The 26,570-nt window shown below is 45.9% G+C and overlaps 1 protein-coding gene across 4 annotated transcripts in view; it reads right to left on the reverse strand.

Annotated features, from left to right (window-relative positions):
• Window positions 1-2,507: 2,507 nt before the first annotated feature.
• Window positions 2,508-26,570, reverse strand: part of LOC148111568 (maestro heat-like repeat family member 5) — a 35,415-nt gene continuing 11,352 nt past the window's right edge. For all 4 annotated transcript variants that reach the window (XM_087880748.1, XM_087880750.1, XM_087880747.1 and 1 more), the window contains 24 exons: window positions 25,882-25,977; window positions 24,722-24,838; window positions 23,765-23,887; window positions 23,083-23,232; window positions 22,355-22,474; window positions 21,715-21,794; window positions 21,061-21,196; window positions 20,607-20,702; window positions 19,024-19,128; window positions 18,342-18,477; window positions 12,569-12,687; window positions 12,084-12,233; window positions 11,743-11,897; window positions 9,990-10,137; window positions 8,446-8,597; window positions 7,948-8,085; window positions 7,387-7,501; window positions 6,360-6,503; window positions 5,440-5,616; window positions 4,749-4,898; window positions 4,374-4,499; window positions 3,939-4,041; window positions 2,919-2,984; window positions 2,508-2,799 (listed from right to left, as the gene is read on the reverse strand). In XM_087880748.1, coding sequence (XP_087736874.1) covers window positions 2,636-2,799; window positions 2,919-2,984; window positions 3,939-4,041; window positions 4,374-4,499; window positions 4,749-4,898; window positions 5,440-5,616; window positions 6,360-6,503; window positions 7,387-7,501; window positions 7,948-8,085; window positions 8,446-8,597; window positions 9,990-10,137; window positions 11,743-11,897; window positions 12,084-12,233; window positions 12,569-12,687; window positions 18,342-18,477; window positions 19,024-19,128; window positions 20,607-20,702; window positions 21,061-21,196; window positions 21,715-21,794; window positions 22,355-22,474; window positions 23,083-23,232; window positions 23,765-23,887; window positions 24,722-24,838; window positions 25,882-25,977 — 3,066 coding nt within the window. In that variant the 3' untranslated portion in view covers window positions 2,508-2,635. The remainder of the gene's footprint in view (window positions 2,800-2,918; window positions 2,985-3,938; window positions 4,042-4,373; window positions 4,500-4,748; window positions 4,899-5,439; window positions 5,617-6,359; window positions 6,504-7,386; window positions 7,502-7,947; window positions 8,086-8,445; window positions 8,598-9,989; window positions 10,138-11,742; window positions 11,898-12,083; window positions 12,234-12,568; window positions 12,688-18,341; window positions 18,478-19,023; window positions 19,129-20,606; window positions 20,703-21,060; window positions 21,197-21,714; window positions 21,795-22,354; window positions 22,475-23,082; window positions 23,233-23,764; window positions 23,888-24,721; window positions 24,839-25,881; window positions 25,978-26,570) is intronic.

Raw genomic sequence — 26,570 nt, forward strand, 5'->3', positions numbered from 1 at the left:
TGTTCAGAAAGTTCAAACAAGGTATGCCGTATATATCGGGAAATTCCAACATTCCAAAATCAAATTCTGATTATTATTTTTTTACAGAACTTGGCTGAGGAAAGACTCGTAAGATTATGCCACCATCTGCTGGAAGAATTTGGAAAGACTTGGCAGAAAGTGGAGAACGAAAAGAAAGGAAATGGAAAGTGGAGAACGAAAAGAAAGGAAAGCCTTGGGGTAAGGTAGTCCTTGACTTAGAACAGTTCATTTAGTGACCATTCAAAGTTACAACGGCACAGAAAAAGTGACTTAGGGCTGTTTTCCACAGCATTTCCCAGGGTCACACAATCCAGATCCAGACACTAGGCCACTGATTCACATTTACGACGGTTGCAGTGTCCCAGGGTGACGTGATCCCCTTTTGCGACCGTCTGACCAGCAAAGCCAATTCACTTAACAACCTTGTTGCTGATTTAACAACTGCAGAGATTCACCTAACAATGGTGGCAAGAATGGTTCGTAAAATGGGACAAAACTCACTTAAAAATGTCTCACTTAGCAACAGAAACTTTGGGCTCAATTGTGGTCGTAAGTTGAGGACCAACCATGTTTCAACGGTCATCAGTGTGAAAAAGGGACGTAAAACACTTTCTTCAGTGCTATTGTAGCTTCGAACGGACACTAAATGACCGGTTATAAGTTGAGAACTCCCTGTCCTGATATTTCTATGCCTTTTTGGTCTGCCTTTCTCCACTTTGGGGCATCTACCATAATTAGACGCTATTCTTTTCTAAAGAAAAGAAGAATTAGGGGCGACATGATAGCAGTTTCCCAGTATTTGAGGGGCTACCCCAAAGAAGACGGGGTCCAATTATTCTCCAAAGCACCAGAAGGCAGGAGAAGAAACCACGGAAACTCATCAAGGAGAGAAGCAACCTGGAATTGAGGAGAAACTTCCTAAGAAAGAAGACAATTAACCAGTGGAACAGCCTGCCACCAGAAGTCGTGGGTGCTTTATCAGTGGAGGCTTTTAAGAGGACAAAGTTATCTTAGATTGTGTAAATTCTCCTGCTTGAGCAGCGGTTCGGTTAGAAGACTTCCAAGGTCAGGGGTGAATCTCCTGGTTCGGACCAGATTGCCCGATCCGGTAGCGATGGCGGCGGGTGGTTGGGAGAACCGGTAGCAAAAATCCCTGCATCCCCCCCCCCACACACACACCATGCCCAGCTGACCCGCACGATCATCAGAGGCTTTTTTTTTACTTTTAAAAGCATTTTTTCTACAACCTCTTCCGCTGAAAAAATGCTTCCGCCGATCCCAGCTGAGTTGCCCGATTGGCAGAGGCTTTTCAAAGCATTTTTTTGCATTTGCAGAAAAAATGCTTTGAAAAGTTAAAAAAACAAAGTTGGCCATGCCCACCCAGTGACATTACCCCCCCCCCAAGCCACGCCCAAAGAACCGGTAGTAACAAATTTTACATTTCACCCCTGTCCAAGGTCCCTTCCAGCTCTATTCTATTCTTCTTCTTCTATTCTCAAAACAATTTCCCCTAGGAGACGCACATGAATATATGATTATTGACAATGTCTGTACTGAGCAACTCCCTTAATCCATTTAAAAGTCATTAAATCGATCACGGACGCAGGATGACCTGGTTTATGACCGGTCCAACTTACAACCTATGAGGCTGGGCTCATTCAGGGCTGAAAGTTGAAAGGACTGCCAGGAACAGATATGAGGAGGGGACCAGTGCTCGGCCACCTTCTGGCTTAACAAACTAAGTTGAGAAACGTCGCATGCTTTCCAAAGGAGATCAGGGCCCATGGGAAGACGCCTTTGGGATCCAGAGGTTTTCCCGAAGGCTTTTATTCAATGCTCCATCTATGTGGATAATAATGAGCATCTTTTTGGAGGACATTAGATCTCCCCCCACGGAGTGTTCAGCTCTCTGCATCTGCCCTACTCTAGGCGTTCCTATTTCTGTTGGAAGACGAGCAAGAGTGGAGATGTTCCAGATATCATCGATGGTTGATGGTTGCTACCACCCTTCTCCAATAGCTCCTGTGGCTCTGTGACCTTCTCGTGGAACCTTCTCCTCTCTCTGACATTAAATTGTTCTGTCTATCTCCAGGGCCTGTTTCCACAATCTCCCTGCCAGGTCTTCTTTCTGCGACGTTCCTTCGTGGTCCTTCGCGGTGTAAGAATTATCTTCACGCTTCCTCGCTTTCCCCAAAGACCAGCTGGAAGGCAGGTGCCCAGAGGGTCATGGGTTGCCCCTTCCCCACTTTGGAAGAGCTTTATAGCTCCCGCTGGCTTTAGAAAGTTCAAAGCATCCTTAAGGATCCATTTCACCCTGGGCCCCCCTCTTTTTGAACTATTACCATCTGGCAGACGGTACAGGACAATAAAAACAAGGACAAGTAGGCTGAAAAACAGCTTCTATCCCAGAGCAGTAACTATACAATTCTACGTACAGTGCAATATGAATACAATACGAGGGTTTTTTAATTCAATTGCATACAATGTGAAGGAAGTGTGTTTTTGTTTTATTTTTATAGGGTTTTTAAAAAGTATAATATACAGTGAGGATGGCACTTAATTTCATTCTATGAGGTGCCATGACAATAATGGAAACTATGAAACTATGAAACTATTATTGCTTGGTCTCGGAGATCCTCCTGATGCCTTTGGAGAGGAGTTGACTACTAACAAGACCCGGCTTGATCAGATGGCCACACTGCCGAAAGATTTCTTGCATTGAGTCAGCTGCAGCCTGAGCCACTGAGGCTTCGGAATCGCCTTGCAGATCCTGGAGACCTGAAACGAATCCAGAAAACAAAGGATTTCCGGGATCAACCGTGAGAACCAGCCCTGATCAGCGACAGAGCTTCTGGAGAAAAACTCCTTGTTTCAAGCGAGGGAACTTTGAAACTCACCCAGGAAAACTTCTTTCATTTGTTTTGAAGTCATCACTTCCGGTTGCATGTATTGCGCGCAGCAGCCTGGGCACGTAAAAAGAAAACGTTGGTGGGGTTAACAGAGACGGCTAAATCGACTGATTCAGGAAAAAAACGCGCAATTCATTGGTTTCCACTTGGAAGAGTCGCTTTGGGACTTTACGGGATGGTTCCAGGGATTGGGTCTGTCTAATAATAAGAAGGACGAGGGGTAGCCGTTCTTCCTCTGTTTTTGTCTCCAGGCCTCACTGGAGGCTTTCAAGAAGAGATTAACGAAGAGATTGGACAGCCACTGGTCTGAAATGGAATCGGGTCTCCTGCTTTAGCAGGGGGTTGGACTAGAAGACCTCTAAGGTCCCTTCCAACTCTATTACTTTATGTTCTAGGACTGTGCAAACAACCATCATCTTGGAAAAAAATCTAAGCAGCCTTGAATCCAGTTAATACTAGAATGGGAGGCCAGCTGGAAATATTTCCAGAGAAAAAGCCACGGCTGTGGGTTTGCCTATACAAGAGAGAGGGATACAGGTCAGGTAGTCCTCGACTTCTAACAGTTCATTTAGTGACCATTCAAAGTTACAATGGCACTGAAAAAAGGAACTTACGACTGCTTTTCACACTTAGAAGCGATGCCACATCAAGATAAAAATCCGGATGCTTGGCAAACCGACTCGTATTTATGACGCTTACAGTGTCTTGGGGGTCAAAGATCACTTTTTGCGATCTTCGGCTGAGCCAAATCCGGGAGGAAGCCAGATTCACTTAACAACCATGTGGCTCACTTAACAACGGCAGCGATACCCTTAAGAAAGAGGGCAGGAACTGCCTGAGAAACTGTTGCGCGATCGTAGCCGTTCCGGAGAAGCCACACGGTATAAGAGCAGCTTCCAGTCTGATTAAGCGACATGGCTTAATTCTGCATAGATTCTTTTGGTGACAAGGCCGCCCGCCTGTCTTGGGTTTTCCTGCCCTCCTTCCAGAGTTGGCATTGGTGATTACCAATTAAGAGGGCAGCTGCCTCGCGATGGGAAGAGTTCCGGCTCCTCAGGAATCCCAGCATCTGATCCAACATCGCAGGAAGGTTTTGCTTGCATTTATTCATCTGGGGAAAACAAGGCAACAAAGAAGCCAATGAACTATAGAGCTTTTTTTTTTTTTTAACCAAGGGGCCGCTTTCTTGGTCAAAGCCAGCTGGGTGACTTTGGGAGTTCTAGTCCCTCCTTAGTCACGATGGCCAGCTGGGTGACTTTGGTGCAGTCCCTCTCTCTCAGGGCAACCCACCTCACAGGGTTGTTGTGAAGAAAAGAAGAAGTATTAGGGATGCCCACCGTCTTGAACTATTTAGAAAAATAAGAAAGGCAGGGCAAAATAAAGAAATAAACGGTTAGTTTACTCTAATTTGGAAGAAAACAGGCCAGCTTGGCTGCTACTTACAACCACGTAGCAGATGTTGGAGTACATGCTATGAAGACTGGTGTACATTTCATAGTCAAACAAGTTGCTGGGAAAGCCCCCCCAGTTCATAAAGGACACGCAGGAGTCGAGGGTCTTCCTGGAGACCTGGCCGAGGGAGGAAAGAGGGAGATCCTGTCACCTAGTTGGGTCATGAAAGGTCTTCAAGGAAACAACCAAGTTCAGGGAGCACCAAGGACCCCACAACTTCAGGATTGTCTACAATGTCTTTGCATTCTCCAGAGTGTCCACGTGGTACAACCACGTTGCTCTGAGTGAAGATGGGGGTACAGAGTGGTCTCTGTGAAGGTAGCATGATCAGAGCAGGAGCTCAGCTTAGCCAGCCCTTCAACTCACCTCTTTTGTCCGATCATTTGACAGTTGTATGAGGAGGGGAATAAGGCTGTTCAGGATGTTTTCGGCCATATTACTGTTCCGTAACTCCTTCAGTCCTTTCAGGAGCATGCCGAAAATGGTGATGGAGGTATTCCTCAGTTCGATGTCGTCCTACGAAGGAAGAGAGACAGGTTAGTCCCTCCAATAGCAGAATAGCCATGCAGAAGTTTCTTGAAGTTTGCAGGAGAACACACAAGTTCAGAGCACACCTATTCCCAGTTCAATGTCCATGGAGATGGTCAATCATCCAGGTCATGGTTGCCCCAAAGATGGGGAGCCCAACTCCAGTATGCTGCCTGGAGAGTTCTGGGAGTTGAAGTCCTCACCTCTTAAAGTTGCCAAGGTTGAGAAATCCTGATCTAGACCAGAGTTGTTCAATCTTAGCAGCTCCTTCTGGACTTTCTCCCATCTTTATGGGAGAAAGAGAGAGATAGAGGGAGAGGGAGAATGAAAGGGAGTGCAGGAGGGAGGGAGGGAAGGAGGGAGGGAGGAGGGAGAGAGAGAGAGTGAAAGAGAGAGAGAGAGGGAGGAAGGGAGTGAGGAGGGGGAGAAAGAGAGGGAGAGAGGGGGGAAGAGGGGGAGAGAGGGAGGAAGGGAGGGAGGGAGGGAGAGAGAGGTGGAAAACCAGTTTGTTATGATTTGGTTGACTTACATCATGAAAATGTTTTAGAAGGAGCGGAATGAGGTTGACTGCCTTCACCGCATGGGTTTTGATATCGAGGTTCCTGAGGAGGAAATGCAGGGTCCTTATAGCTTCTTTTGCCACGGTCTTCTCTTCGTGACAAGCGCAGTTTAGCACTGGCATCAAGAGGGGTTCCAAGATGTTCTTCTGGAGGAAGCAGGGAAAGAAACGAGCAATTAAACGGTCACTGGCGTTCTCTGAGTCTCACAGCGATCATGACAAACGCAAGAGAAGGCCACAGAGCATAGAAGAAGAGGGTTGAAAAGGAACTTGGAGGTCTTCCAGTCCAACCCCCTGCTCAAGCAGGAGACCCTAGACTCTGCTGGACAAATGGTTATCTAAACTCTTCTTGAAAAGCTCCAGTGATGGAGCACCCATAACTTCTGGAGGGAAGTCGTTCCAAGGATGAATTGTTCTCAGGGTCAGGAAATTTCTCCTTAGTTCCAGGTTGTTTCTCTCCTTCATTAGTTCCCATCCGCTGCTTCTCGTTCTGCTTTCAGGGGCTTTGGAGAATAGGTTGACCCCCTCTTCTTTGGGGCAGCCCTTCAAATACTGGAAGACTGCTCTCAGGTCTCCCCTGGTCCTTAACAGGATACCAGAGATGGAAGGGACCTTGGAGGTCTTCGAGTCCAACCCCTGCTCAAGCCAGAACCCCTATACCATTTCAGACAAATGTCCTCCAAGAGGATCTGGCCTCTACTTGCACCTTCAGATCTTCCAGGGTTGCAGCCATCTTTGTAGAAGAGACACCACTCTAGCTGTCCTCTTTCTGCTGGTTGCCTTCTTCTTCTCCTTCTTCTCTCCTTCCCAGCCTTGTAGACTTCCCAGAGAGCGAGGTCACACCTGCTACTACCTTGGAAGCCACTCCCTTCCTGCCCCCCATCTCTTACCTCAAACGGGTGTTGGATGAGGTTCCCCAGGCCTCTAACGCTGAAAGTCTGTATCAGCGGATATGGCTGGGTCATCCATTCCTTCAGCACCTGGAGGATGTCTTGGATGACAAAGAATTGGCAAATTTCCGGGTGAAACAGCAGCTGAAGAAGAAGAGTGGAGATATGGAGCGTTAGCCAAGCCAAGGAAGAGAACTTCCCTGAGAGCCTCGACTAAAGATGCCACTTTCAGCCATTACGGGGAGAGAAAAAGAAAATAAACACAGTCCTCGGTTAGTGACCGCTGAAAGTCACAACAGCATTGACAAAAGAGATACGTCCATTTTTCAGAATTATGACCATGGTAGCATCCTCATGGTCATGTGATCAAAATTTGGGTACTTGCCGGTCCATATTTGAGTTGAAGATGTGGCCCTTTCGTCAACTTAACTGATCCGTTATGGGTGTACATTGTTATAATTTTAAATTGTTTTAATTGGGTTGTTGATTTTAATTTATTGTGATTTGTATTGGATATTGTTTTTGTAAGCCGCCCTCAGTCCCTCGGGAGAATGGCGGCATATAAATATATATATATATGACGGTCGCAGTGTTTCGAGCTTACGTCATCCCTTTTGTGACTGTCTGATAGGTAGTGTAAATGATAGTTGCAAGAATACAAAAAATAATGCAAAAAGTAAAAGGAATTTGGGGTCATTGAGTCTTCCTTCCTCCCTTCCTCCCATCCTCCCTCCCTCAATCTCCTTCCTTCCTTCCTCCCTCCCTCCCTCCCTCCCACAACTTCTGGAGGCAAGCCATTCCACTGATTAACAGAATACCAGGAGACCTTGGAGGTCTTCTAGCCCAACCCCCTGGTGAAGCAGGAGACCCTCTACCATGTCAGACAAATGGCTGTCTAGTTTCTTCTTCAAGACCTCCAGTGATGGAGAACCCACAACTTCTAGTTTCTAACCATAAAGTTCTGTTGAACCCTGGGCAACTTTCCTTGAGCTCCAGAAGGTTGGGGTGCATCTCAAGGTCTCCTCACCTCCGAAAAGAAAACCATCCCAATGGTTTTGTGTCTTAAATCGGGGTGGCGCACGTAGGTCTCAGCCTGTCGGAGCATGACCTTCAGCTCATGTTTCGAGTAGTTGAACAAGATCCTAAGAGAATAAATATGGAGAGATCAGACAAGATCTGCTGGTTAGGGAGAAGAAAATCACCAAGCTAGAGAAATCATGAGCTGAATGATCGATAAATGAATTACTCAATGAATTACTCCATTTAGAGAATTTCTCACCCTCCCTCTCTCTCTCTCACCCTCCCTCTCTCTCTCTCACCCTCCCTCCCTCTTTCACCCTCCCTCTCTCTTTCTCCCTCTCCCTCTCCCCTCCCTCTCCTCCCCTCTAATCTTTCCTCTCTCTCACTTTTGCCTTCAGTGTGTCTCTCTCCCTCTTTCTCTCCCTCTCCCCTCTCCCTCTCCCCTTCCCTCTCTCTCCCCTTCCCCCTATCTCTCTGCCTCCTCTTCTTCCTCCTCTCCCTCTGCCTCCCCTCCCTCTCTCACCCACTGCCCCTCGTAGCCAAGCTCTTTTGACTTTTAATTTCTTACCGGACCAGGTGGAAAATGCCTTCAAACACACTTTCAGGACTCATCAGCATCGCCCAACATTGAACCATATCTAAGTCCTTGAACTCCTCCTGATAGCCGGTGCGCAAGATGAGGTGTTTGACGGCTTTGACTGCGTTGCTAAATGAAACAAAGGCAGAAGAGTTGGTGCCAATCATTCAGCTGATCCCCCTGCACTTCCGACCGTTACAGTATCCCTATGGTCATGTGGTCAGAATTCAGACTCTCGGCAACTGACCCATATTTATGACGGTCGCAGTGTCTCAGAGTCACGCGATCCCCTTTTGGGACCTTCTGACAAGCAAAGTCAACGGGGAAGCCAGATTCACTTAACGACCATGGGACTTAACCAGTGCAATGATTCACTTAACCACTCTGGCAAGAAAGGTTGCAAAATGGGACAAAGTTCACTTAACGACTGTTTCCTGAGCTTTGCAGAAATGGAGAAAGGATCCAGATTGGGCCCAGGAGATTCCTTACCCCAGATGGTAGGTCTGTTCTGACCCGCTCTTGCCTGCTCCCAGCAGAAAATAGATGTGCGTCACGAGCGCCAGGAGCAGGCTGGAGAACTTATGCTGGACAATGGTTGCTGCCTCAGGAAGCGAGAGGAGGAAGGAGAGCGCATTGGTGGCCTAGAAACAGGAGGAGAGGAGAGTCAGCTCGGGCTCATCAGGTTACTTAGATTCATCATCATCATCTATTTCTTCTTTTAACGACCCCCTAATCCCTTGCGGGGTGGAGTCTGGGCAACTGAATGGAGCTGAGGCTTTCCTGGCTGGATGCCCTTCTTGTCGCCAATGCAGAGTTTTGTTCGGCAGATACATTCTCATTGTGCCCAGAGAAAGAAAAAAATCCTCATGTCCATGAAACCTGAGCCAGGAAAGTCCATGTCTGAGACACGGAGCAAAGGGTTGCTAGAAGTGGGACTTCTGAAACTCCCATTCTACACCCCCTCCAGACTTTGAGAGGCCAGTGGGGTGTAGATACAGGACAAAAGGGAGACAACGAGTAGCGCAAGTGAGACAGAACTGGGGACAAAGAGATCGGTAACCTCACGTTTCTCTGTTTGTCTTCATTCCTAAGTGGGCTCTTGACTCTCCACCTCTTAGGGGTCCTTGGAGGGGCCCTGGGTGCTGTCTGAGCATGTGTTTTTTGGTTGCAGATGTTTCATGACCCAGCTAGGTAACATCATCAGTGCTGGAAGAGTTAGGCTTAGAGGTAGGGTTAGACTGGTTGGGTCGTGAAACATCTGCAAGAAAACCACCAAGCTCAGTAAGCACCAAGGACCCCACAGTTCAAACCTGGACTACAAATCTATTGGTCTTAATTAATTAAATTTCTCCACCGGCCATCTGAGCAATCTGACACTGGGAAGTTTACAACAATGTAATAAAACAATATAACACATAATAAAAATACAGATTAAGAATATTTAAAATAAGATATGACACAAAGTACTCCGTTGGGTGTTTGCCTTTGTTGGTTCCTATCATGTATTTTCTTAAATCAAACTCTTTTTTAGTTATTTCTGTAAGAAATAACGTAAGAAATGAATAAAGGAATCAATTGAATTATGAATGATTGGATGAGTAAAGGAATGAATAAATGAAGGAATGTATGAATAAACGAATAAATCAATGAACGGATACATGAATGAATGGATTAATGAATAGATGAACCGATGGATGGATGGGTGGATAGATGATAGAGCTGGCTGGCTGGCTGGCTGGATGAATGGGTGGATGAATGGATGGATGGATGAATATCAAAGCTGTTCTGGTGAGGAAGCCCACAGATGCCTCTACTTTCAATGGGGCACTTTGGGGGGAAGGGGGGCTTACGTCAAATTTTGCTCCGATTTCAGCCCCCACCAGTTTGCCCTCTGCCTCCCTCCAGCCAGGGCGTGCCTGCTCCTGATGAGGAGACCCCCGAGGGTGACTCTTCTGCTCAGCCCCTTCCCCCTTTCCTCAGGCCTGGCCCACCTGCAGATCTCAGGAAAGGAGAGCCACCGGTTGAGGGCTTACCGCAATGGGCATGATGGATTTGCTTGTTCCCCTCCCAATAGCTTCGGTGCTGGGATCGTGGTCATCAAGCCTTTTGAGGAGGGGCTTCATGATCTTCAGGTTAGCATAGGGGTCTGCAGCCAGCGCCCTCCACAGTTCCCTGGCACTTCTGTGCAGGTGGAAAAATGGATTGGGGGAAAAAATCAGATTCTTTCCCCATTTTCAAAGAGACGGCCATTCCAGATAGATTAACCCCCCCAACGGAAGAAAGGGTTAGAGAACCGATGGCCAAATGAACTGCTTTAAGGCATGGAAAAAGATATAGCTACAGGTAGTTCTCGACTTGCAACCGTTTGTCTAGTAGCCATTCAAAGGAGGGCCTCTGCGCCACCGGAAGTGCCAGAGAACCCAGAACTGGTCAAGGGGGGGGGAGGTTTCTAGGAGCAGTGTGTCTACAGAATTAACCCAAAGGTGCTTTTCACAGAAGGACCGAGTTGGAAGGGACCTTGGAGCAGTGGTGAAATTCAAAAATGTTCCCAACCGGTTCTGTGGGCGTTGGTTGGTGGGCATGTGACCGGGTGGCCGTTTCTTGGTGGTCATATGACCAGGCGGCCGTGGCTTGGTGGTTATGTGTCCGGGTGGGCGTGGCTGCACAACTGATTCACACACAATGCAGAAGCTCACTGAATCACAGAGAGCTCAAAAGCAAACGATCACACTTTACACAAAAGTAACACAAAAGCTACACAACTGACTCACATACAATGCAGAGGCAGCTGGACTTTACACAAAATGGCCCCTGCAACAAACAGGAACCTCACAGACAATCAGGCACAGCTGATTTTCTCACAGCTGACTGGTAGTAAAAAAATGCTGAAATTAGAAATTACAAAAAGGTTCCGACATTGCCCGGCACAGCTGATTGTCGTACGTTTTAAAGCGTTTTTTCTTACTACCGGTTCGGGCAAACAGTAGCAATTATTACTATCGGTTCGGGCGAACCAGACCAAACCAGAGGATTTCACCCCTGCCTTGGAGGTCTTGTACTCCAAACCGCTTCTCAGGCAGGAAATCTTATCCCATTTCAGACAAATGGCTGTCCAATCTCTTCTTGAAAACCTCCAGTGATGGTGCACCCGCAACTTCTGGAGGCAAGTTGTTCCACTGGTTAATTGTTTGCACTGCTAGGAAAGTTCTGCACATTGTAGGTTGCTTCTCTCTTTGATTCGTCTCCACCCTTTGCTTCTTGTCCTGCCCTCAGGTGGTTTGGAAAATAGGTTGACCCCCTCCTCTTTGTGGCAGCCCCTCAGATATCAGAACACTGCTATCCTGTCCCCCCTCAATCCTTCCTTTCATCGAACTAGAGAGACCCAATTCCTGCAACTCTTCTTCATATGTTTTAGGCTCCGGTTCACTAATCATCTTCGTTGCTCTTCTCTGCACTCTTTCAGAGTCTCTGCATTGTTTCTACAGTGTGGCGACCAAGAAAGTTAAAAAACCAAGGAGGTCCAGCTGCCTTTTGGAAAAGCACCTTTGGGACAATCATGACCTGGATGGTGGAGACAACCAGCCTAGGAAGCTCTCAGAATTCAGATCGACTGCACAGCCAACCAGCGACTGCACTGGCCCTCAACCAACCCAATGCAACCTCCCCCCCAATCAGCACATGACCTGCCCACCCCAAGCTACAGATATTCACCCCTATCGCAAATGGTTGAGAATCTCTGTAGAGTACAAGAAAACAGGAGGCACATCTCCTTGAGGTTCTTCTTACCCATCGCACGCCACCGAGCACTCGAGGAGAATATCCACGACTTTGTTCACCCGTTTGGACGCCAGGTGACACACTGCCTTTAGCGTTTGTTGTTTGGTGGCAGGGTCCAAGATCTTCGGGAGACGTCGGTAGATCTCCTTGAGGATCATGGGCAGCTATGGCAAAAGAGAAATCCAAGGGATGACCAACTTTCTCAACAGCCCTAAGATTACCTGGTGGTCTCCATCCAACCCTAGCCTTCTTAAATCCAGCCGAAGTCAACAAGGTCTCACCCATTCTCATCTTTCTTTTCTACAAAATCTCCTCTATCCCTTTTGCTCCAAACCCTGCCATTTTCTTACCTCCTCCATGTCCATCCCACATTCTTCCAAGAACGAATTGAGCAGGAGTCCCGCAGTGTGTGAAATGTTTTTGTCCAGGTGTGTCAGAGCTGCCAGGGCTTTTAAGATCAGGTCGTTTATTTGTGACGGGCTCAGATGCTCGCCAAAGGCCTATCGGAAAGAAGAAAAGGAGACCATGAAGAGATGCATCAGGGTTTTGACAAGCCAGAGACTTTGACCCGTATCTGGGGACAGCACCCCATGTAGAGAGGCAGGCCGTATTCCATGACATCCACCACGTGATATTAGGATGTGGGTGAAAGAAGCCAACATGGCAGCCGAGATCGCCTGCTCCTAGACATTGTGGGGGATGGATATCCACCCTCCGGCCTTTGGAGCCTGCCGTCCCCACTGTGATATTGACTTTTTTGAGTATCTCCAGGTCAAGAGGAGGAGAGAAAGGAAGGTCAATAAGAAGCCAGGCAAAATGCTGAACGAAAACGTACCGTAGCCATTTTGGAGACGTTATTATAAAATATTGTTGGGCCCGAAAAGGAGAAGTCTTCCCTCAGCCAAGTGACGACCTTCCCCTTCTTGTTTCTAGGTTTCTCATCCATTTCTTTGGCTTTGGAGGGAGGAAAACAAGAGAAGGTCAGATTTTGGCATTCGGAACTTCTGAACATCCTTCGTCTGACGGCCGGTTTAGTCGTTCCAACAGAAGAGAAGATCTGTAGCTCAGGGCTGACCTGAGGGGTCCCTGGTGCTCTCTGGGCTCGGTGGTTTTCTCGTTACCTAGTTGGGTCATGAAACCTTCACAAGAAAACAACAAAGCTCAGAGACACCAGTCCTCCTCCTCCCCCCTCGCTCCCTCTTTCTCTGCCCCCCCTTTCTCTTATCTCACTGATCAGGAACGAAACAGGTACAATGACCTCTTTAGTGGTCCAATTACAGGCAGTCCTCGACTTACGGCCACAATTGAGTCCTAAGCAAGACAGTTATGAAGCGAGTTTTGCCTCAGGTTGCGATTTTTTTTCTTGCCAGCGTGGTTAAGTGAATTGCCGCAGCAGTTAAGTTAGCAACCCGGTTGTTAAGTGAATCCGTCTTCCCCATTGACTTTGTTTGGCAGAAGGTCACAAAAGGGATCACATGACCCTGGGACACTGCGACCGTCATAAATCGGAGTCAGTGGCCAAGTGTCCAGATTTTGATCCCGTGAGCATGGGGATGCTGCAACGGTCGTAAGTGTGAAAGACAATCACAAGTCACTTTTTTTCAGTGCCGGTTAAACTTTGAATGGTCACTAAATGAATTGTTGTAAGTCAAGGACTACCTGTAACCCCTTTTCTAGGTTAACACAATAGATGGGACTGTAAATGGAGGGGAAATATAGGGCTACATAAGAGACAAATTACATAAATGAAGGAATGAAGGAATGAACCAACAAACGAATGAACAAATGAATGAATGAATCTAACCGGATTTAACCCAGACTACCTTGGTCTGATGTGCAAATGAAGCATTAGGTTGTGAATTGATTGTGTGCTGCCTGGGGAATTCTGGGCATTGAAATCCACATGGCTTAAAGTTGCCACTGGGTTAAGCTTTTAACTAGCCAAATTTAACCGATCCTTTTCTTTAGGTAAACCATTGATATAAGTGCCTGTCTTTCAACCGATTGTGGACGGCTCCCAATTAAAAATTAGAAGACACGTAAAATGGGGTTGAAACTATAAAATTAACAAATAATGTATTGCAATTATAAACCCTCTTTAGCTCTTTCCTTAACAATGCCCACTCAACCCGTAACTTGGTTAACCCGTTTTCTGGCTTCCTGCAATACATGCAGCCATCCAATGACTAAAAGGTGGCTTTGCAAAACACGCTAAGACCCAATCCATGTGCCAAGACTCACAAGCCCAGGCTGGCTGATGGCAGATGCCTAGCCTAACTCTGTGGTCGGCAAACTGCAGCTCGCGAGCCACATGCGGCTCTTTGGCCCCTTGAGTGTGGCTCTTCCACAAAATACCACCTGCGGGCGCGCACGCACAGTGCGATTGGAACTTCGTGGCCCATGCGCAGAAGTCGGTTTTCGGCCTGGGCGAGTCTATTCTGAAGAAGTGGCATTAGAAGAAGTGGGGGTGTCTTGCGGGCGAGAGACGGGAGACGGGAGACGCGGCGCAGGTGGGCCATGGGATACGCAGCGTGGGAGAGGCGCACGCGATTCATGCACGAGTTGAGTCAGCCAGTCAGTCAGCAATCTCCTTGTGCAGTGGTTAGTGCTAGTCGCATCCGCCAATCACGCGCGGGTGACAAAAGTAACTACTCGGAGCATAAAGTTACCTGTATTTTTCCAACCAGCTGCAAATCCTACAGGTATTTTTGTCATCAATTTAAGAATTGTAATTATTTTGTGTTGGTGGCTTTATTATTATAAAATGAAACATGTTTTTAGGTGCCCTGTTTGACATGGCTACAAAGAAGAAGCAAAGAAAAACGGAAGACGAAAACCATGAATTTAAAGTTGAATGGACCGAGACTTTCGCGTTTGTTCAAAACTTAAATGGCCTTCCGACCTGTCTCATTTGTCAGGAAAAATTGGTGCATAACAAGAAATCAAATTTGGAGAGACACTTTAAAACTAAACACGTGCCATTTAGTAGTAAATATCCTGTCGGTGATGCAAGGAAGAAAGCAGTTGAGGAACTTCAGAAGAGTCAAGAAAAATCAAGTTCTGTATTTGATTACTGGATTCAATCTTCCAACAATGTTAATATTGCAAGTTTTGTGGTTAGTCAAAAGATTGCTAAGAGAGGAAAACCATATACAGACGGCGAATACATAAAAAGTTGTTTTATAAATGCATCCGAAGAGCTATTTCGGGATTTTAAGAACAAAGCCGATATTCTAAAAAAAATTAAAGAGTTACCATTGTCTGCTAAAACAGTGAAAGACAGAACAGTCAAAATGTCTTCGAATATACTGATTAAACCTCTTAATCATCACCAATTTAAAGGATTTTTAGTTGAAATGGAGAGCGAGTACGCCGATCTTCTGCTGCATAACAAGGTACGTTGGTTATCAAGAGGAAACGTTTTGAAACGTTTCGCTTCCTTATTAACAGAAATTAAAGCATTTCTCCATGAGAAGGGGATTCGCTATCCAGAACTAACGAACGATCAGTGGATCCAAAAATTTTATTTCATGGTAGATATTACGTCTCATTTGAATCAGCTTAATCGTAAACTACAGGGGAAAGGAATCACCATTTTTTCGATGTTAGAAGAAGTTATTTCATTCGAAAACCAATGATCTCTTTTTGCTCAAGATTTTGAAAGAGAAACTTCGATTCACTTTCCAAGCCTGTTGAAACATCGCTGATGCTGATCAAAAGTATGGTAATGCAGAAAATCTGCAACAGAAGATTGAAAAAGAGATTTTAATGGTACAATATAATTTCACAGAATATGCGATAAGATTAAGAGGTTTGCAGGAAAATAATAGAGAGGATTTAAGGAAAATATCTTCTGAATTTCTAGCTGGGATTCTAAAGGTTCAACCTGACGAAGTGTTTTGTAGGATTGACAGAGTTTATCGAATTAACTCCTGGATTGCCAAGCAAAGGCAATTGCCTAGAGATGTGGTGATTTATTTTACAGACAAAGAAATTAGGAATAATATCGTGCAAAATTCCTTCAATTCTAATTTGCAATTGTATGGAAGAAAGATTTGGATTTACAAGGAACTCCCACCTAAGATATTGATGGAAAGGAAGAAATTTGGTTTTCTGGTGAATGAGTTAAAAAAGAGAAATATCTCATTCAGGTGGGACGCCCCAGTTGGTATTATATTTAGATACCAAGGAGAAAGATATCAGCTAAATACTGTTGAAAGAGCGGAAGAATTTTATCAAAATAGGTTGAAAATGAACTTAATATCTTCAGGTATAATACAGGATAAGCAGAAGGAGCCGGAAATAAAGGTAAAATATCGAATTACAGAGACTGTACTAGATGAATTGCCTTTGGATTTATTGGATACCCCAGCTGGACTATCTACAAATTTGAGAGAAGTGGCATCTAACATTAATGTGATGACTTATCAAGGCAAGGATAAGTATGGAAACCAATTAGGGGATGTACAAGGGATAAAAAAGAAACATGAGATACAAAAACAAAACCAACAAGACCAATCTACAAAGCAGAATAAAAACCGACCAGATGATACACAATTTGTAGAAAGGAAACCAGGATGGAAACCAAACCCACAAAAAGAAAAGAAAAAAAGAAATAGGTGGCATAAAAATAGAAATTTCTAAATTAGGCAACAGTGAAGCCAGTGACTTTAAAATATGAATGATTATGTGTAAACACAGAAGAGGCAATGTATTGGTTAATATCATCCTGAGGATTGTGGCAGATCTCTGCATGGCCGTAATTTGGGGACGTGAAACGAGCCTTAAACTGATGGATTTGAATTATCCATTTTGGAATTTCTTTTTGTGTTGATAAACATATTATATTATCTTGAATTACAAGGCAAGAGAATTATGCTGGGGCATGCAGAAGATCGGGTTGTTACCCACTACGATGATGGGAATTAATAATCCTGATGAAACCCACAATTATTACTATATGGAATATAATTATAATGTCACTCGGGTGGTTGTTTTTACTTTTATACATATAAGAAGATATTTACTACTGACGGGGGCAGATATGATTGAAGATCCTGAATAAACTGTTGCACCAGTAAGCTATGTTACCCGATTATGGATGTTGGTTCTACCAATCCAGTGGAAAGACCTCAAAGAAGATACTACATGGATTATAAATTTAAAGTCATTGTCTTTTCTTTTTTTTTATTTAGATATAATGGAAAATATAGACATATATTTTTAAGTAGTGTGGGCAGTGATTCAAAGATATTAAGAAATGTTGTGTATGGTAATTTTGCATGATAGTGGGTGAATAAGCTAGTTAGTAGATTGATTAGTCTAAGAAAAGGGATTTTTAAGTGATATATTTAGGGGAGTGGAGGAAATGGATAGAGTGGAATAAATGTTAAACTAGATTTTATGGGGAAGGCCACTTTGAAATGTTATACTAATATATATAGAAGATTAAATGTTAAAGTAGGACTTATTGTATAGTTTTAAAGTGGAGAAGTTATTCTATAATGTCATAGTATAATGTCTTTTTTTTTTCCCTTTCTTTTCTCTTTTCTGAAATGTATGGATAAAGGGGGATGTTATAATATTAATAATATTTTTAGTAAGTAAAGGTCAATATCTAGAGGAGGGAGTAAGTAATCTGTTATGAATTAGGTTTTTTTTTTTTTGTTATGAAGAAGTCACAGGGGGGGATGGGTGGGGAGGGGGGGTTAGGGAGGAGGAGGGAGAGGGGAAAAAAAAGGGGGGGAAATTTGTATTTGAAAACTTTTTCAATAAAAAAAAAAGAGTAAATTGAGAAGTTGTCTTATTGATGAGAACCTGGAATCGTGCCTAAAATTAAAAACAACATACAAACCTGACTTACTCAAACTTTCCAAGGAGATGCAAGGCCATTGTTCACATTAGTGTTTGTCAGTCATTGTCATGATTTAATTTTATGGATATTGTAAGGTCAATTGTAAGGAATTTAATTTTATCAATAAATAATATCGTTGTTAAGTATGAGATCAAGTTTTATTCAACGTACCTATAGTTTAACTAAGACTTAAAACTTTAAGTAAAGTTTATTAAGTTAATTTTAGGGAACGTTGTGGAGTGAAAGAAGATGTAGTGTCGAGGAGATGGTTTGGACATATAAAGAGGATGAACGAAAGGAGATAGACGAAAGAAGTATACAGGACGAGTGTGGATGGGAGAGATGGAAGGGGTCGACCTCAGCGAACGTACCTCCATCAGATTGAGGACGTTCTTAGCAAAGGCCAGTTTAGGAGTACCCTAATTAAGTTAATAACAATGTACCTACCTATCTAGTTTAAGTTTAACCGATTTGGCTCTCCAAAGAAATTTCAATCGTTGTACTGTTGATATTTGGCTCTGTTGACTAATGAGTTTGCCGACCACTGGCCTAACGGATCCACTTAACGTGAGAAACTCAGTCTTCAAATGACCCCTGGCCCTGAGAGGTGCCAATACCAACGGCCAATTCCAGGCATCTCTGCCCAGGCAAACGACCGGGGTCTTGGTCACGCCACAAGCTGTGCCACCCAGTGCTCTCCTGGGCAGTGCGCATCCCTGGGCTCCTGGCAGCCCTTGGAGTCCAACTTTCTCACCCATTTTGCTCATGATGAGGTGGTGGAGGTGGTAGGCGGCCTCTGCGGACGTCTGGCCAACTTCTTTGCTGGTGTCGCCAACGTGCAGGCCCAGCAAAGCCACCAGCTGTCCCAGCAAAGAAAAGTCACCTGTGGGCTAATGAAAGGAAGCAAAAAGGAGGGGAAAGATGAGAAGGGGGGCTCATGAAGGTTTCAGCCAACTGAAATCAGAGCATAGGAACCATAGCACCACAGAATCCTAGAATCCTACCTTTTAGAATTCTAGAATCACAGAATCTTAGAAACATAAAATCTTAGAATTTTAGAATTATCCAATATTTGAATCTTAGAAGACTAGAATCATAGTCATAGATTCATAAAATCAGTGAATCCTAGAATCTTTGAATAATAGAATCTTAGAATCCAAGAATCTTTGAATTTCTAAATCATACAATCTTTGAATCTCTGAATCTCTGAATCTTAGAATCTGTGAATCCCAGAACCTTAGAACCTTAGAATCCCAGAACCTCAATTGCTGGAAGGGACTGTGGAGGTTTTCTCCTCCAACCCCTTCATCAAGCGGGACTCCTTATATCCTCCTGGTCACATCCCAAAGATGCTTTTTCCAAAAGGCAGCAGGACTTTCTTCTTTTTCTTCCTTTCTTTGAAAACATCTCACTGCGCATCCCAAACGGTGACTTACGTCGAAATTGACGTTTTCAGAAACGAACTTCAGGAGGTGTCTGATGCTCTTGATGGCCCTCTCTCTCTCGTGTCTCTTGGGAGATTCAATCCAGGGATTAATGTGCTGCCAGGAAAAACAAAGGAGGAGGAGGAAAGGAAGAATTTGTGATTCACAGTTGGAAGAGCCACAGAAGTTGCCAGGACTGGGGAGAAAATCTAAGGAGCTCAACAAATTTGAGACATTGGTCAATTGAGGTCTATTTTAGACTGAAAACTAGAGTAGCAATTGAAGATTTCTGGAATACAACTAGTCTTACAACAGTTCATTTAGAGCCGTGGTGGCACAGTGGTTAGAACGCAGTATTGCAGGCTAATTCTGCCAACTGCCAGAAGTTCAGCAGTTCCATCCTGATCGGCTCCAGGTTGACTCAGCTTTCCGTCCTTACCAGGTCGGTAAAATGAGGACCCAGATAGGACAAGAACCTGGGTCCTCATTTAGAGAGGGCTGTAAACCACGGTGAAGCGGTATGTAAGTCTAAGTGCTATTAGTATTTAGTCACTGTTCAAAGTTACAATGGCACTGAAAAAGGGACTTACGACCATTCTTCACACTTATGACCATTGCAGCATCCCTATGGTCACATGATCAAAATTTGAACACTTGGCCAATGACTCATCTTTATGACGGCTGCAGCATCCCAGCTCGGTCCCTAAATGAATGGCTGTATGTCGAGGACTTCCTGTATAAGTAGTCCTTGACTTACGACCAGAATTTGGGGTGCTTACCAAGGTGGATGTTAGGTGACTTGTGACTGGCTTTATGACCTTTTTTTGCCAGGGTTGAACGAATCCCTGTGGTCCTTAAGTGAATAATGCAGTCATTAGCCGAATCTCGCTTTCCCCGTAGACTTTGGCTTGTCGGAAGCCAGTTGGGCAGTTCGCCAATGGTGTTCAGGTGACCTCCCCCCCCAGGATGCTGCAACCATCACAAATACAGGTAGTCCTCGACTTATGACCACAATGAGTCCAAAATTTCTGTTGCTAAAATGAATCCCATCGGCATCGACATAATCTGCATCGGTCAATTGCAGAAGGCAGCTTTACTCGGAACAGCTGTGAGGCTCTATGACAGGGGTGTCAAACTCGATTTCATGGAGGGCCGAATCAAGGTTGTGTTTGACCTCGAGGGGGGCGTGGCCGAGGTGGGAGTGGCCAGCTCAACGTCTCTCGTGTCAGGGGCACCTGTGGACTTCCCTGAGACCCTCCCTCACTCTTATTATCATCTCCTCCCTCCCTCCCTCCCTTCCTCCTTGCCGTGGGACAAGAGAGACACGAATATCAGAGAAATAGTGGAATAGAATCATTAGTGAAAAGATGCCAGAGGAGGGACAAAACAAATGTAAATGACAAAAATGAACATCATTTTTTAACTATTGAAATGAGTTCAATTGAATGGTTGAATTGTCCCATGGGACGAGTTGTCCACCCAACAGCCACATTTGCCTATCCCGGGTCCTTGGGAGGGGCTCGACAACTGGACAGAATCGCCAAATCCAGCCTAAACATCTGGCTGACCAACCCCGAGAAAGAATCACTCTTTACCGTCAAGACATCCTGCAGGGAATCCAAATTGGGAGCCTCGGACAGCAAGGCGGTGAGCATGGTGTTGCAGGTGGTCACCATCTGGTCATAAAAATCCTAGAAGGAGAAAAAGAATATCTAAAGGAAGAAGTGGTGTAAAGGAAGAAAGAGGAAGAAATCCAGGGCTGGGGAACTTATGGCCCTTTTAGGACGACTGGTGGACTGCAACGCCCAACAATCCTGAGCCAGCCACGGACTTCTGGGAGTTGAAGTCCACCCTTCTGCAATCAACGGAGTGGCCCGTCTTGCAGGGCTGGTTTTTCTTCCAGAGTTGGAGGAAATGCTTTCTCGGCTGAACACGAGGAACAAAAGGACATTGGGCTCGATGGATGGATCCAGAGTTTTGGAGGAGATTTTGAATCATGCTTATTTCCAGGTGGATCTCAGATGGCTTGGCTCCATCTGGACTGCTCACCTGAGTTTGAGCTGGTTGTCCTGGGCTGTTCACGTTCAGTTTTGTCACCAGGTAAGCCGGCAAGGAAAACACCTTCTGGATGCTTTTTCTCACCACTTTAGACCTCATCTCGGAGTTCAAGGGGGGCTTCATACGGCTGATGAAAGACGAGAAAAGAGGAGGAGGGTGAGAAGATCATAGACTCATTAGGCTAAAAGGGACCTCGGAGGTCTTCTACTCCAACCCTTGCTTGATGGTCCTTAAACCATCCCAGTCATATGGTTGTCCCCTCTTTTCTTGAAAACCTCGAGGGATGGAGCACCCCCAACTTCTGGAGGCAAACTGTTCCACTGATGGATTGTTCTCGGTGTCAGGAAATTTCTCCTGGATCTCTCTTTGATAAGCTTCCATACATCACTTCTCATCATGCTCTCAGCTACTTTGGAGGGGAAGTTGACCCCCTCCTCTCTCTGAGAGCCCCTCAAATATCAGAACTCCCCTCATCATCCTGGTTGCTCTTCCCTGCACTCTTTCTAGAGTCTCAACATCTTTTTTATATTGTGGTGACCAAAACAGGATGCAGGATTTCTCTCTCTCTCCCTCCCTCCTTCCTCTGTCTCTCTCTCTCTCTCTGTCTCTCTCTCTCTCTCTCTCTGTCTCTTGGCAGGTACATACCTCATGCAGGTGATGGTGATGATCGCTTGATGGAGATTTTCGATGGACAAGGGTCTCGCGGGCTCATCTTCAATGACTTCCTGAAAAGAGAAGGAAACCCATCTAAGAAAGAACCTGAGATATGGCCACCCTCCAGCTGGCCCTCTTCCCAGCCCTACGCTTTTTCTGGTTGACACAGGAAGTCCCCAGCTTACAACTGGTCACTTAGCCACCATTTAAAGTTTTGAGGGATCTCTTCAGGACTACTTATGACCCAGATGCCAAGTTCCGAGAGGCGCCCCTTCCTCAGCGATCCTGTGACCCCATTTCGGTCACTTGGCCACCAGCTTGCATTGATGGCAGTTTGCAGTGTCCCGTGACCATGATTTAAGTCAGGGGTGGGTAACTGTGGCCTCTTGATGACCTATATAAAATTGGGAAGCCAGATTCCCTTAACAGCCGTGCGATTAACTGAACGAAAATGATTCGGCTAACAACGGTGGCAAGACAGGTCGTACAATGGGCAGAATTCCCTTAACAAATGTCCCACTTAGCAACAAAACCTTTCAGGCTCCATTGATTGGCATTCAATTCGGTTCAAATTCACTTCCAAAAAGGAAGACGCCCAGGAGCACCTGCCTCCCCCCCTCTCCCCACTTACAACGATGTTTGTGACCAGTTCCTGTTTCTGGGGCAAATCGAGGTCTTGCCTCCTGCTGTTGGCAACAGCTTTGGTGATCATGATGATGGACCTCATGAAAGCTTTCTTCAGCCCTTCGTCCTGGAAAACCCCAGTGGGAATGAAAAGAAACCAGAAGGAAGAGGATGTATTTATTTACTGAAACCTTTACGTAGCCGATTGTCTTTGGTTGAACTCTGGGGGCCCCCAATCAAAACATCACTGGACACTCTGGGTTCTAGTCCCACTTTAGGATGAAAGGCAGCTGAGAGACTTTGCGCCCATCACCAGGAGATGGTGAGTTCTAGTTCCTCCTTAGGGAAAAAGGCCAACTGTCTTTGGGCCAATCACCAGGAGACTGTGAGTTCAAGTCCCGCCCTAGGCACGAGAGCCAGCTAGGTGAGTTGGGGCCAGTCTCAATCCAAAACACGTCACAGAGTTGTTGTGTGGAAAGGAAGAAAGAGTGTAATGCAGGAGCGCTGCCTTGAGGATAATAAATGCAACAAGACCATAGATCCTCCTCCTCCTCCTCCTCCTCCTCCTCCTCCTCCTCCTCCTCCTCCTCCTCCTCCTCCTCCTCCTCTCCCACAACATGCTAGTTGGGTCATGAAATGTCTTTAAGAAATCAAACAAGCTAAGGACTCCGGATTATAATTGTTCTTGTGATTAAACTCAGCATTAAGAGAAGTAGAGGGTGGAAACCTGCCTACCTTTTTCATGCTGGAATACTGATAGAGTATTTCTGAGACAATGTTGTCCAGGAAAGGCATCATGTCCTCTACTTGCGCTCCCAGGACTGCCTGGCCATAGCAGAGTATTAATGTGGTCCGAATCCATCTCTCGGAGAGAGTCTGTGAGTCCTGTCAGTCCAAAGACGAGGGGGTCAAACTCTTTCCCAAAGCACCAGAAGACAAGACAAGAAGCAATGGATGGAAACTGATGGAGCTTCTTAGTCATCCAGGTCACGGTTGCCCCAAAGGGGCTTTTTCAAAGGCAACTGGACTTTGTTTTTCCTTGAAGAGGTTTCGCTTCGCATCCCAGAAGCTTCTTCAGGTCTGACTTGGGTCAAAAGAGAAGAAGCTTTTTGGATGAGAAGCGAAATGTCTTCAGGAAAAAACCAAGCCCAAGCCTTTGGAAAAAGCACCTTTGGGTCTACTCGAGGTGTTTGTTGGGGCAGCTCCTAATCTTCTCTAGCCTTATAAAATAGTTCTCCGGGAGATGGAGATGGAGAATTTCAGCACCACCTACATCTACGAGATCTATGACCAATCTGAGGAGACCTGACAGCCTGGAGCCTAAGTCCTTCTAAGCACATTGGACTCTCCTTCCCAGAATCCCCCAGCCTCCTTCTGCACTGAGTTTCAGACCTTGCAACCCCATCCCTGGTCTTACCTCAATGGGGGCTTCTACTGCAAACGGTCCTTTTGTCTGCCTGAACTGGCCAGCCTCCTCCAGGGCCACCAGAATCTCAGGCAGGTGGCAAAAGGATGCCATTCGAATGGATTCCGAGATTCCCTAGGCAAAGCGATGTTTGTGAATTAGGACATTTATTGATTTATAGGTTCGATTTATATGCCGCCCTTCTCCGGAGACTCAGGGCGGCTTACAATGCGTTAAGCAATAGCCTTCATACTTTTGTATAGACCTGCTTAGTAGGTCTTTCCCCCCCCCCCCAAAGCGGTGTTCTTTTTTATACAAAGTCATCTTATTGCCCCCACAATCAGGGTCCTCATTTTACCTACCTCGGAAGGATGGAAGGTTGAGTCAACCTTGAGCCTGGTGAGATTTGAACTCACAGTAATTGCCGGCAGCTGGCAGCTAAGTGCTACTTAACAGCATTTTAGTCCGCTGCACCACCAAGGCTCTTATTTGCACCTAACCCTTTGTCTTTACCTTCCGCTTTCTCCTCCCCTTCTCCACCTCCTGCTCCTCCTCCTCTCTGCAAACCCCAGGCCCTTCTAGCACTGATGAAATTACCTAGCTGGGTAATGAAATGTCTGCAACAAAACAACCAAGCACAGAGAGCACCAAGGACCCCACAGTCCTCCTCCTCCTCCTCCTCTCTGTAACCCCCATTCTCTTCTAGCACTGATGATGTTACCTAGCTGGGTCATGAAACATCTACAGGAAAACAACCAAGTTAAGAGAGCACCAAGGACCCCACAATTCTCCTCCTCCTCCTCCTCCTCCCTTCGCCTCTATTCTGCAAAACCTGTTCTCTTCTGGCACTGATGAGGTGACCTAGTTGGGTCACTAAACGTCTGCAAGAAAACATCCAAGCTCAGAGAGCCCCAAGGACCCCACAAAGATGGAGGTCTCAGCCCCCGCAGGCATCCCACTGCCACTCACCTCTCGGTCTGTTTCTTCCTGGAGTGAAAAACTTAGAAGGCTTTGGAGCTGTTCCGTCACCAGGTCCTTCTGTGTTGAGTTTCGCAGTTTAACGCCATAATATTTGTAGAGGCTAATCTGAAGGTGGGAAAAAGAGTCCGTGAGTCCTAGGGAGCTCCACCAAACGGCCAGGAAAAGGAAATATAGGAGAAATTAGGATCAGAAAAGGACTCCGTGTGGTCAAGCACACGGAAACTGGTCCTGGGTGACCTGATCGGGGAGATGGGCAGCATACGAATCTAATAAGTCAATAATTGCCATTTTGACTTTCTTCTTCTTCTTGAAAAGCTACTTTAACCCCCCTCCCCCATCCCCATAGGTGCCCTTTGCTGATTCTCTGTTTGGCCGTCCTGAGATCCTTTATGGTTTCTGTGGAGATCTGGCAGCTTCATCTTTTTACATGCATTAGCTCTCCATGGTGGATTGGGACAACTTGCCATGGCCCTCTTGGCTTGGCCAACTAACCATGGCCAACTAGCCATGGCCTACTTGCCGTGGCCAACTCACCAGGGAACAAGAGTTACACTAATAGCAGGGTTCCAATACCTCAAGGGTTGCCAAAAAGAGGAGGGGGTCAGCCTATTCTCCAAAGCACCCGAAGGCAAGACAAGAAACAATGGATGGAAACTTATCAAGGAGAGAACCAATCTAGAACCAAGGAGAAACTTCCAAACAGTGAGAACAATTAACCAGTGGAACAGTTTGCCTCCAGAAGTTGTGGGTGTTGCATCACTGGAAGCTTTTAAGAAGAGATTGGACAACCGTTTGCCTGAAATGGGAAAGGGTTTCCTCCTTCAGTAGGGGGTTGGACTAGAAGACCTCCAAGGCCCCCTTCCAAGTCTGTAGTTCTATTATTCATTGTCTGTCTAATATCGAGGAAATGGTGGAACAGAAGCGTCAAAGAAAGGAGGCCTCAAAGGAGGGACAAATGAAACATAAACGACAAATGTTAAAATGATTTTTAACATTATTGGAGAGAACGGAATGGTTGAATTAACCCGCGGTGAGTCTGCTGTGGCTCGTGGGCAGCCACGGTGAGTTGGCCATGGCAAGCTGTCCTCTTCTGATGTTGCATCTAAGATAACTGCGGCCCTAGAAGTGTAAAACCTCCGCATATTTACCTTGTCTTTAGACAAGACCTGGGACGTGCTTTGCTTCTGGTCGATGGGCGGCAATGCGCTTGTTTTCCTCCTGGGCAGTTTGTGGTCTGAAGGAATCTGCTTTGCCAACAACAACAAGAACAACAAAAAAGAAGTTGTGAGAAAGTGAAGGAGCAGAGGAAGGAACAGCTTTCTGTGTGTTTCCAAGGGGAGGATTGGTTTCCCTTCTGCGTCCGGATGCATATTATAAGTAATTTGACTTTTCTAGCTGGGACAGACACGAAGCACGTAACAAGGACCATCCGGATTGTATCAGCTGGAGCAGAGGCAGCTTTTGAGATGAACGGTTGGAAAATCTCTGCCACAAATTGTGAGAACTTGATTTATCACCATTTATTGTTGTGGCCCTCCAGCAGCCGAATCAGAGGAGGAGGAGGAGGAGGAGGAGGAGGAGGAGGAGGAGGAGGAGGAGGAGGAGGACGAGGAGGAGGAGGCGGCGTGGGAGTCAGGGCCAGCATCAAGGCAACCTGAGAGCTCCGACGGGGAAGAGGGAATGGGGCTGGCAGAGAGAGAGACAGAGGAGGAGCCTGGGCCATCCGTCAGCCCTCAGATGGTGAGTCAACAGACCGCAGGTCTGGAGGTGGATGAGGAAGAGGAGGAACATCTGGGTCCAGTGCCTGACGCGCGGATGCACAGAAGGCAGAGGAGAG

This window comes from Pantherophis guttatus, chromosome 18 (genome assembly GCF_059756535.1).
Source record: "Pantherophis guttatus breed Tessera chromosome 18, ASM5975653v1, whole genome shotgun sequence".
NCBI classification, from domain to species: Eukaryota; Metazoa; Chordata; class Lepidosauria; order Squamata; family Colubridae; genus Pantherophis; species Pantherophis guttatus.